General features: G+C 37.8%; 1 protein-coding gene across 3 annotated transcripts in view; it reads right to left on the bottom strand.

The window, feature by feature from the left end:
* The window catches only part of CMC1 (C-X9-C motif containing 1), a 41,273-nt gene that overhangs the window by 6,137 nt on the left and 22,491 nt on the right, over positions 1-12,645 (bottom strand). The window contains exon 3 of one of the 3 annotated variants that reach the window (XM_086742732.1): positions 608-709. The exons of the other annotated variants lie outside the window; for them this stretch is intronic. Within the exon in view, the coding sequence (XP_086598858.1) occupies positions 608-709 (102 nt within the window). The remainder of the gene's footprint in view (positions 1-607; positions 710-12,645) is intronic. 3 annotated transcript variants of the gene reach the window in all.

Below are 12,645 nucleotides of genomic sequence, written 5' to 3'. Positions count from 1 at the left end.
CACTTAACTATTTCTTTGGGCAAACCTGAAAGTCTTTCATTGGGCAAAGCAAGAAAAAACAAAAAGTGTTTGGGACTTATCTCTAGACAACCAGCTGCAGGGAGCCTGTGTTGATATAACAATGCCAAGGGATCATCATTATTATTTTCAGTGTATGAACTGTACGTAGCATGAAGACTATTCCTCAAAGTTATTTTTTTGCAGATTCAGATTATAACAACATGTAGCACCTTCTTATTGACTCATATTGCCAAGTGTTGTGCAATTTATACAATATTGGAACTGCAGTTTATCAAACAAAATTATGTATCTGTTTTGCAGATATTCTTGTACACAAAATAAATGAAATATTCCCCATTATCAAGATAAATTGATCCTCTCAGGTCTGTCTCTAGTTTATTTAAAGACTTTACAATTTTACTACTTAAGAGAAAGTCCTACAGAGGTGTTATCTCACCATTTATATTTTCTCAACACTTATGATACTGCTATCACACTCTTAAAATAAAAAAAAATGCTTGTATCATGATCCAGACCAAGCTTATGTTCTATTCCTAGGGTAGGTTTTTTTTTTTCCTTTACACAAAAAACGGAAATAATTTTGTACCATGTTGGGTCATTCCTTGAACTCTACTGCTGGGTGGAGAAAAGATGCCCAGGTAACAATGGGGATTCGGGGGCTGTGGTGGAAGGAGGAGGAAACTGTTCCCTTTAAAATGTAAACAAGGACAAGATTTTAAAATCTATGTTTCTAAAATGTGTACAAAACCATTTAAATGATACAAAATATTATTAGCAACATTTTATGGTGAGGTTATTATGCTTTGAATTTTGTATTAAATTGTGATTTATTAGCTTGGTACTTTGAAGATTACTCAGTATGCACAGAGCAGATCACTGGTATATTTAATGAGCCAGAGGAAGTAGTAGGATGAACATGAAAAGATTGCTTTACATTGTAGAGTACGAGCTATTTGATATTTCCAACACAGTACAAAAGAAAGCTTCTCTGTAGATTGATCATGGTTCAGTTAACATCACTGAATATCTAATACCTCCAACTCAATTAATTCTCACCTGATTAAGATCAGTCTGATATTCAAACTAAATCATCTCTCCAGTCAAGTAGAAATCAATATTTCTGATTTTACTTTTAAATTACAATAACAAATAAAATACATGCATCGTCAGTATGCCAGCAGTAGCTTTCCTATTCTAGTCTACTATGGCATGCATAACACAGCTGATTAAAGAATTATTCTAATTTGAGCAACAATATATATAAGACAGATTAATTTGAATAGAGGGAGATAGCATGAAATAATTAAATGCATCTTATATAGGGCAAAGAGAAAATTGACATAAAATAACCTTGATTCTTTCCAGTGAACCTCTGTTACCAGATCAAATACTCTGTCTCCACAAATACTCATTTGCTATAACATAAAAATAATCATATACTTGCAATTTTCCTGCCCATTTCTACCCCCTACAAAAGCTGTCCCATTTCAGCTTTTGTAGCCCCAACCTACTGCTGGGGGCACCTGTCTGGGGGCATAGTAGCACACAACACAGGACTGGCAAGGAGAGACGATTCCAGAAATCCAGAAATTTTAGGGAAGGGATATTCACTATGTTAAGATTTCTCCTCTTGCCCAGTCTTTTCCAGGGTACTTTCAGCATGGAAAATCAGCTTTGTCTTGAAGTATACAATGCAAACAGAGGACTCTCCAGTAGACTACAGCGTCCTTCACACTCCAATATGAAATGCTGAAAAGTCACTCATCTCGTGATCGCGAGGCGAATGTACAGCAGGAGAGAACAGTCAGGAAGGTAGATAGCACAACTGTGATCTGCAGAAGAAGAGTATTTCCCAAGAAACTAGAAACTGTTTCTCTAAACATGTTGCCTTGGGGTAAAGAATACGTGCTATCAATATCCTAGAAACAAATGTGAAGTCCCAACTATTGCAATTGTGGTTAGTTGTGTCATACCATGGATGACTTTTTCATTAGCAAGTTTTCCAAATCCTGCTGCAAAAATTAAGTGGCCTGAAAGTATCCCTCACCTGGATGTAGAACAGGCCAAAGCAGTAGGGAGGAAAGGAACTTTGCACAGGTCAACAATGTTTGGGGGTTGTTTTCTGTTCGATTTGTTGGGGTTTTTTTTTTTTTCAGAACAATCCAGTTACTTGCTCTGTAAATGTCATCTACCCTCACTTAGAAGCAACAGCCTTCAAAGTTTTCATCTCTTAAACTCATAAATATTGCAAGTTTCTGGTTTTGGTCAACTGCTCACACCTGACGAGCATTTCTTTTCTGAAATTAAGGCTCAGAAGGGGCTTTTCAAATGAATATAGGAAATCAATGGCTTATCTAAACTTTTGTTTCAAAAATTACAAAAAAAAATTATTGAGTGTTTTGTTCATGTTGTTTGTTGGGTTTTGTTAGAAACCACAATACCACACCAGTTCTGAAAACACATGTAAGGCATAGAGTGATTCTCCAACATCACTTAATTCAAACCAGGAGTCATTGCTCAGCTGTTGATCTACTTTTTATTAGTAGATAATACTACAGGGTTTCTGTTGTTTTCAAACCCAACAATTATTAAAGACCGAATTTCTGGAAAAAAAAAATATTTTAAGAAACCAGCATCAAGGAATGACAAATAAATCCAAGAAAACTATGAACGATGAAGACACAGTCCCATTCCCATAGGATGCAGAGGCTCACCGAGGGGAACTTCTCTCACCAGACTCACTATACATGCTCTGTAGTCTAAGATTTGCTTCCATTCAGACTGAGAATTATGGATGCCTGTCAGCAGTATATCCAGAAACCCCAGGCAACAGCAGGGAAGTACTTATGTCTGTCCCAATTAACCCACACTTGTCCACAGCAGACCGTTGGACTTTTTCTCCCTAATTTCATAATAAGCACTAAGAGATAGTGAATGAAACGGAAAAGCAGCACGTTTAAGAAAAAATGGTTTCATTTAAAAAACAAAGGACTGAGGAACAAAGTCAACAGAAGTAATTCAAGCCAACCCAATCAGTACAACTAACAAAAAATAGACAAATACTTAAAACAGATAGCAAAAATACACCAGATTAAAGTAATTAGAGTAAAAAAAATAGAGTTCTGGAAAAAATATGCACTTGCAATCTCACAGTATTTTCAGCAGCTCTTAGTTCTGCCACTTGGACAAGGACAGGTCAGCTCTCGTTCTACATTTCTGTATCAGTACTACACACATGAAACCTCATCAAAATTTCTTTTGGGTTATGAGGGGTGGAAAGATTAAAGTTAGTTTTCTGTTTGATAAGAATTCTGAATGCACGCATGAAACTTGACTAGAGAAAATATTTTCCCAAGTAATCACAGAGCCAGAAAAGAAGATTTTTAAAGAATATCCACCTTAAAATGTCAGAACGTACACCTTAAAACCTGACTATTGCTGAATGCTGACGAAGTGCTGTCGTAGACACAATTTATTAGTATTATGCCTTTAGTCACTAGAATTTCAACAGAACTTTTCAACAGAACCTGGACTTCAATAGGAAATGGAGCTCTGGCACTGATAATGCAGAGAAATATCTACTTGTTAGCTCTAGTGTAGTGAGCACTAGCTTGACCTGATCTGATCTCCCATCCTGGATTTCTACATTTGTCAGCATCTGTTGTATGCGTGTGTATACACACATATCTATACACATGCATATATACACACATATGTGTGCATTTTAACCCAAACATAGAGAAATACAGTACACTGCCACATTTATGAAGTTCCATAAACCCAGCTCTTTAACAGCTGGAAGAAAAGTCCTCCTGCCTCTGACTAAGCAAGATCAGATCACAGCAGTACAAAGAAGATTATGTCCTCAGAAGAGAGGGGAGAAATAGCAAGGGCACAGCTATTATGTATAAGGCTTTGCCATGACTGTACTTTGTCAAGCAAGGCACATTTAAGTGCTCAAAGATGACAGTCTACTGGGTTATTCAGGCAGATTTGTCAAGAAAAGCAGACCTCCTTTTCTTCCCATTGAAATCACAAAAAAAATATCATTTTAAATGAAGTAAACAGTTTACTTGGGTAAATAATTATTTGTCTACTAAAGATACCTGCTTTACGAATGTTCTTGTCAAGTACAAGCACTGCCTTCTATAAGGTTCCAGATAAAGTATGTCCAAGGAGCACAGTACCTAGTTAAACTGCAGTGTTTTTGAACAACTTCTTCCTTTAAGACTGACTTGATCTAATTTTCTTCCCACCCTGCAGTAAGCATCCCTGACATCAAGCATTACCATACCAGGCACTGGAAGAGGCAGAACTGGAACAAATGCAAGTTCCCCCATGGCTACTGTCTGTCACTGCCTCCTTCTATATAAACGAGTGCATCCAACTTGAGCTGCGCGGAGTAGCCTTGCTGCTGCTTATCCTCCCACCTCCTTCGGGAGCTGCTGAGCCACTCGGGGACAGCTGAGAAGTCAGCATAACAGATGATTAAAAGAAACAACATCCCCCTCCCTCTGTCCCACAGTGACTGACTCCTTAGTTGAACTCCAAAGTTAAACAAAATAAATCTATAGAGATTCACCGAGCAGCAGCAATAGCAGTAATGTCCTTCTACCACACGGTGGAGATAGAGCAGGTCATTTATGTAACTCTTGAAGAAGCAATTACACAGCTATTCCACCACGACACCAGCTCTCATTTACAGCATGCTGTTTTGGGGATATTTTTGTTTCCCCTCAGTTCAATTTACTGTATTTCCAGAAGTGTGATTTTAATTCAAAGTTCCAATATCGAAGTTTTTAAAAAATTATTACTATTATTAGTTCTCCCTCCTCCGAATGAAACAAAACTTCCTCTAAGCAAAAGTAAAACAGATTTCAGGGTTCCAGCTGGAGGGTGGGAGTGGGATGGGGCATACAGAATAGGGTAACAATTCCAGTCCTTCCAGGCACTCCAACAAGGATACAATATTAAAGATTTATAATACACTTATGCTCTTTTAAAAGAGGAAGCGACTTTCCCTCATAGGTCACAATTCATCCTATATTCCTTCCCAACCATCATTCCAACATCTCCAAAACAGGCTGCTATGTGCTTCCCTTGGTTTGCAGTATATGTTTAGTCTCTCTTTTTTCAAAAATTATTAGCCTTCAGCATGTGCCAGTGTGGAGGTGTGGGAAGAATTCCTGCTAAACAAGTTACTACTCAGCACATGTAAGAATGACAGAACCAGAAACACAACTTTCCAGAAGAAAGAAAAAAAAAAAAAAAAGTGCTGTGTCTATATTCTGAACTGTATACTGAGGAGTAACTTGACACTTTGCACTGCTAGCCACAGTGTGATAAAATACATATAATTACTTTTCAAAGGAAAATGCATCATTCACTATGTAGGCAGTCAGAATTTCAGATTTCCCTATTTATTTCATACTTTTGAAGAGATGTGTTTTAATGATGCAATAAGAAAGCACACTACCACAGCTTAGCAAGATCTAGAAATCTGATAATAACCGTATGTTCTCTTCCATCTTCTGTAAATCAGTACTTGTTTTAAATAAATGGCTGCGATAACCAGATAACTAAAAAGGCCTGAACACTAGACAGTAAATAATCCAGCCACCATACTCTTCCTGTATCTTTGACACTGTTGCACAAAAGCTTTTTCAAATAAGAAAGCACTAAAACTCATTATTTTTTTCAGGTCCTGGAAAAATCTACATGAGCTGCACGCACTGCACGCTGCTCTGCAGGAACAGGGCGATTACGATTCTCCCTTTGATCAGGAACTCCTCCATGCCATGCACCCTCCCTGAACTAGTAACCTAAGTTTTCTTCAAACTTTTCAGACACATTATACTGAACAGATGAGGCCAGTGCCATTCAGAACAACACAAGATGGGCAGATTACTACAACTGTACTTAGAGAGCAGTTCCATTCTGGACCAAAAGCTTGCATAGAGGTAGCCATCAGTTCAGGTGCTTCTACTCACAGAGGGAAACTGATCACAGAAGGGAGGAAAAAAAAAAATCCTAAAAACAACCAACCCACTCTCCCCTCTAACTTGCTATGTCTTTTGGTCTGATGCACAGCTTCCAGGAATCATTTGGTGCCCAGGCAGACTGGGCACGGATATCAAGTATCAGAGAGCAGGAGAAGGCAGAACTGATGATGTAAGAGCTCTGCTGATAAAGTCATTTATTTTGACAAGGAAGCACCAGGCTGACGCCGTGATGTCACGCCCAAGCAAACAGCAGATAGAAGCAAGCAGATGCTTCTGTGATGCTACTGGCTGTCAGAAGCAAACAGTACTAGGCTAAAGAATTCTACATGTATAATGGGTTCTATTAATAAACCTGATCATATAGAGAAATTAAGATATGTGGCCATTTCTCTAAAGCAAGTGTTAAAATTTTGAAGACAGTAAAATGAAATACTTGTAGACATAGGATTGACAAACAAGCCTTTAACAAATCCACAAAGCGAAGCAAAATACATCCAGAACTCTTTGTCAGCTATGAAAGTCCCTCAAAGAAGCAAACTACTCTTCAGCGTAAGGCTTAACAGAAAAATGGCATAAAAATCTATATAACCCCATAGACTTTACTGGCACTGATCCAGAGTTAGTTTGGTGTAACGAAGCCTCAGGGACAGTGCTCTAACTTCTGACAGTCAACTACACTGAGTCGAGCAGCAGGTGTGGTTGAGCAACCCAGTCTAGCAGAAAGTGTCCCTACCCATGGTAGGGAGGCTAGAACTAGATTATCTTTAAGGTCCCTTCCAACCCAAACCTCTCTATGATTCTATGATACACTGTATTCCTCAAGCTGTATGCACACAGGTATTCAAGTTTGGCAGGAGGTGCTTGTTTAAGTGCGTCTATTCTGCCTGCCCCAAGTATCTTGTTTCTGATGCAAAAAGGTTTTAGTAATAGTCTCAACACTGTTACAAAAGAAGCAGCAAAAATAATCACATAAATGTGCTTCTGTATTTAACAACTGCACTTTAAATAGTTTATCAATTCTTCAAATATTAGCAATGCATCTGCTACAAATCCATCGGCAAAGGAGACATTAAAAGTTTAGACACGGAGAAATATATATGTGGCTTTACTTTAGAAGCCATTTTTAGTCACACCTAAACTTTAGTACACCAACTTTGTAATCGAACTTAAGACCCCTGTGCATTAGCCAGTGGTGGCTGAGGACACTAAGAAGTGAAAGCAGCATTCGGTGGCTAGGACACAAGAAGGAATTGAGGGTCTTAGTGCTCTTTGGGGTACATCCTGACATCTACATAAGGACCTTTCCTGGATGGGACCTCTCAGTGCTATAACTGGATGAGCACCTTCTTCACTGGTACACTGAAATTAAAAATCTTTCCTCCATTTACTGGGTTCTGAACTAAATGAGCTTTACTCACTGAATGCAGATGTACACATGCCTCCACCACAGATTTGTCAGTATGTAAGTTTTTCCAAAGACTTCTCTCACCTTTATTCTGAAAGAAAAAAAAAAAAAAGCACCCGAAAGCTAGCATATGCTGTATTAATGTAAAACCCCTAGAGGGCAACTAAGCTTCAATTTCAACCTGCATAAATATTCAGTTCCTTAACTAGTTTACAGATTATGTAAACTATTTCCTTCAACCTTGGTTTTTTTCCCCTCATTTAAAAGAAATAAATCCTTTTCATTCTCAAATCACATTACTGCTGCCTATTTAGTGTAAGTTAATCACCACTGGCCAACCAGAGACTGAGTTCTCAACCCAGCAAAGCTCAAATGTGTGCAAAAGAGAACAATAAAGAAAACACATGGAAGGGCCTCATTTAAACAAAGACAGAAAACAAGCATATGAAAGTCTGAAATCACTTTCCTTGCATTAAAGACCTTTAACAATACATCTTGTTTATTATTCAGCTTAGTATTAATTTATTGCATGGCATCTGTTTTCTTGTACAGCAGGCTGGTTGCAAGTCTCAGATTTATGAATTTAAGTTCATACTGTTGGGATTATTTGTCTGTTCTCCCCTACATACTATCATTTCAGCCTTACGTATTGCAAGTATTTGGAGATAAAAAAGAAAAATGTTATGAAATCGGAAATAAGATGTCAAATTACTCTAGTTCTGGAAAATAGTTTCATTTATTCTTCAGTCTTTAACTAGAGTCTGGGACTGCGATACTGGTGAAAGAAAAAATAAAGTAATTGGGGCCATAAAAGTCAAAAACCTTCCTTCAATTCCAAGTGTTCTCCACAAATTTTAGAATTAGTAACTCCTGTGCCAGCTGAGCCTTGTCTGAAATGAAGTAGCAGGCATCAAGTGCCTTTCCCCTGCTTTCCACCAAATCTTAGTGGGAGCTGAAAGGCACTTACTACCCTGCCGGTCCACAGCTGCACAGAACCTGCAGACACACTGATTTTTAATGTTACAGGAGGCACTAAAAAATCAATGGGACTCCCAAGTGATGTGGAAGCAACCTGAGATAGGGAGCAAAAAGAACAGCTCAAAGGAATCCTTAGCAAATGCCAACAAAGCCCAAGGGTTTCTACACGGCTTCTGCAGGCGATCAAATACGATAACAAAAATTAATAGCATAGCCGTCCTTGCTTTATGCATGCCAATGCAACGCCATATAGGCATTGACCACAGCAGTTCTCCTTCACATATGGTCTTACCCTCATTAACATATGTGAAGAGAGACTAAAACTAACTACCAGTAGAATTCATTTTACCTAATTTTAGACACCTAAAATTTACATGTCTCATGTAAAGCTGATTCTGGAAGTACCTCACTCTCCTCCTTGTTGCCTTGACATAAAACAGAGCGAACGAGAGAGTGCGCACGCAAGGTACTTCCAGAATGCAGTTATGTCCCACCTAAGAGATTTAAACAGGATGACTGGTTTAGACTAGACATAACTTTCAGATAACTAAAACTGGGATGAAATGCCTCCCATCCCACATGACTTAATAAAAAATCATAGAGGGAGCTCAAGGAGCCGACACAAGGCTAGTGCTGCACTCACAAGTGTCTCCTCTCTGAACACTGAAGAACAGTATGAAGTAACTGCTGCCCCACTGGAGCTGTGAAAAACTGTAGAAGGGAGGAGAGGTGAGCTAGACACTGTTTCTTATTCAGATTCACCTCTTCCAATTGCTTGAAATATAACAAGCTTTAAGTCATCATTCTGATTTTTTGCCACAAGTTCAACCAAGACTTGAGCACTGGAGAAGTGTTAGTACAAAACCTGCCCAAGTAGTAAATTACTGTGCAATCAGTTAGGGTTTGGACACACAAAACACTGGTAACTATTGTATCTCTCTATACGGACCCCCGGGTAGCACACGTTACAACCTAAACTTTAGTAGACCAACTTTGTAATTGAACTTAAGACACTAACTGCATTAGAGTAGAAACTAGGGAATTCCACCTGCTTCACATAAAGCAATTACAGTCACTGTTACAATTTACCCTTTATGTGAAATGCATTTAGGTGGACCTGAAATATGATAAAACAAATACTAAATTACCTTTAAGAGATTATTTTTCTCTGTATTAGAATGGCTGGATTAGCTTTCAGGTAAGTCATTGCGACTAGACCACCAGGGCAGGTCTGGAAGAGGCAGCACTGCACTGAGACCACTGCTTATACCTCAGAGCCAAAATACTTCCGTGAAGTCCAAGCCTTGGGTAGAACCATGAGATGAGAATTAGGTTGCACTAAGAGAACCATCTGTGAAATGCATCAATTTCCTGAGCTCAACTAGCTATCATTTAGAAGAGAACTTAATTCTGTAGCCATGCCAATCCAGTAGTTTTCCACTCAGACAACAGTGTATTTTTGCATTTTAAAATCCAACATGGAATCTTGTCTTTCATTAACAATAGCAGTAATGAGACACTAGTTAAATTCAGGTACATATATGTATATTTGAACATGTAAGTAGTTATCTAAAAGAGAATGGAACTAGCATAATTAACTTAGGCAAAAAAAAAAAAAAAATTAATCACATGCCATATTTATCTGAATTAATATTTAAATGAAAAGAGCAGAAGATAAAAAGAAGAGACCAGAACTATTAATCTGATTTACTAGTCTGCTGGGAGAATGCAGCTAAAGCAAAAGTTGACAACTCTGTTAAATACCTTCCTTATAAAGAAGTGGAAAAATTATATTTGGGGGTTGTAATTTATGTAGCTTTTGCCCAACAATGAATGTTTCTCAAAAGTTTATGCACAGTCAGCAGCTAGTATTTACATGAATTTGATAGCAGAGTGAAGAGGACAGATTCCCCAAACAATATTCTCTTCTTAAACTGCTGAAGTTTCACAGTTACTCAACAAATGAAGCATATAAAAATGAACTTGCACAATAGCCTTGCTGAAGCAAGAGGATTTTTTCCACACCATTCTCACTCCTCACAAAGGGCTTAAAACTTTCTCAAGCTATCTTAAATGTATAAAACAAAAAAAATTCCATCACATATACTTTTTATTTTTCAACTAGTTAAATAAGGAATCGTTTTCAAAAGTATAAGATGAAGACACCTCTATTACAAGCAGAAAGCTGAAGAACCATTAGTAGTATTACTCAACAGTAATGAAGCATCATTAGATGTAGATAATATATTTTAAACACAGGACATTGTATAGAAGTCATTGAAGACACCACAGGAGCTCTAAGCTCTGTTAGTGCCCTGCTAAAGATTCATTAGTTAGTTAATTACTAATTAGTAATTAATTATTTGGTTATATAACCCCAAACAGTATACATTCTTTTATAGTCTTCTTTTCTGTGTTCCATGGAAAGCAATGGTAAGCTTCTGTTCATTAACTAGACACATGCCAAAGCCTACAGTAGGGTAGCAGTGCAGAGCAGTGCCTTAAAATAATATAAGAATGTAAACATTATGGCCTGACAGTATTTCATCCTGAACTTCCCGGCAGGCAGAAGGAATACACCCATTTGAATCCCTAACAGTCTACGTGCTTGCCCTGCTGTACTGGGTCTCACTCAGTGTGCCATGTTTCTTCAACCACGCTGAGTTTTGCTTTCAAGTATCCCCCTCACAGAGGTGCTCTGCAATCTAGAAGGAAATAGCAGAGATGTTTCCTGCACATCCAAACTTTGCAAGCTCCATTGTTGGGGTAAGAAATGGGATGACACACAAGCCAGGCGCATCTTCTCCAGGTTACTATTTTACAGCCATACCCAGGATGGGCATCATGGACAAATTAATGCTTGTGCAAAACCTGAAAAGCACAGGTTTTCCATCTTTAGGAGCTCAATTCCTTCAGCGATGTTTAAACTATACTTTTGTTACGCTTCTTTAATAATGAATAGAAGACACACTGTAAGTTGAAGTGTTTATATACACTTAGAAAGAGCATTAAAAAAAAAAAAACCCCCACTCAGAAAACATAAAGCAAAGAAACAAGAGGAGGAAATCAGGACAGGTGAAGAATGACAAAGATCATTTACACCAGAAAAAAATAAAGTGTAGTTTTCATCATTGGCCTCGTGAATTATTTTGACTGAGCTGCCAGATTCACTGCAGAAAATTATCACTCACAAAGGTGGAAAAAAAGGTAATGGGCAACAAAGTATAATATTCGAAGTTGCAGACTGTGGTCACTCTTGTTCACTACGTATTATTTTCTTCAACCAGAAAACACTAGTTCTCCCTGTAAATTTAAAAGTAATTTTTTTACGTTGTGACATTAAGGCTTTTTGGGTTCTTTGTTTTAAATTCACTACGCTCCTGAAACCAACTCTGGAATCTCAGGGTCCAACACCTTCCCTTTATTTTCCCTTTTGTTTTTCCCCTTTTTGCCTTTTTAAAAAGAGCAATGTCTGAGAAGGTCTGAGAACATAAATGGCTTGATATACAAAGAAATGTTAGTTTAGACATTAAAAAAACCCCAAAATTTAGAAAACAAAAAACATTCTTTGAACAGTAAGAAATAACTAAGTATTGGAACAGCCTGTCTATAGAGGCTGCAACATTAATCAGATTACAGAACAACACAGGCATGCTAGAAACGACCACAAGAGAAGATGATGGCCCAAAGTATCTTCTAAAAGTCCTTTCCAGCCCTCTAGTCCTCTTGTGCTTGATAAATGTGCCCTCCAATGTGGAGATAATTTTCTAGAGCTCTCAGGCTTTACAATCTCTTTATAGAATTGAAGCTAATGCTACTAAAGCACAGTTAAACCAGTCTAGATTTCATCAAGTCCCGCTTTCAGCTCTCTCCTATGTGCTTCCGCATTATACACTTCGTATCTATTTCCCATATATTAAACAATAGCATTGAGAAGCGGTTTTTTTTTGCTAACATAAGTTGTGTCTCCATGAAACAACATTTTAAAGGTTAGATTGTGTCCTGGTCTGCAATCACAGGTGAGATTCTACCTCAAGTCACATCTCTGCAGTGCTTTCTCACCAACTTCATGAACATCTCATTACAGCAAACTGTATAGGATATTTCTGTGACCAAGAAACAAAGCAAGAGCTTTGTGTCAAGCTTATGCAAGTGTAATGATGAATTTACACACATAAGCTGACTGTACAATTTAGTGTTTTAAATATCCTTATAATATGTTGTTGATCTTAAGGCTTA

The sequence above is a fragment of the Chlamydotis macqueenii genome, chromosome 2 (assembly GCF_036417535.1).
Source record: "Chlamydotis macqueenii isolate bChlMac1 chromosome 2, bChlMac1.mat, whole genome shotgun sequence".
NCBI lineage: Eukaryota > Metazoa > Chordata > Aves > Otidiformes > Otididae > Chlamydotis > Chlamydotis macqueenii.
Note: the sequence above shows the minus strand (reverse complement) of the source record. Positions and strands in the feature narration are given on the sequence as shown.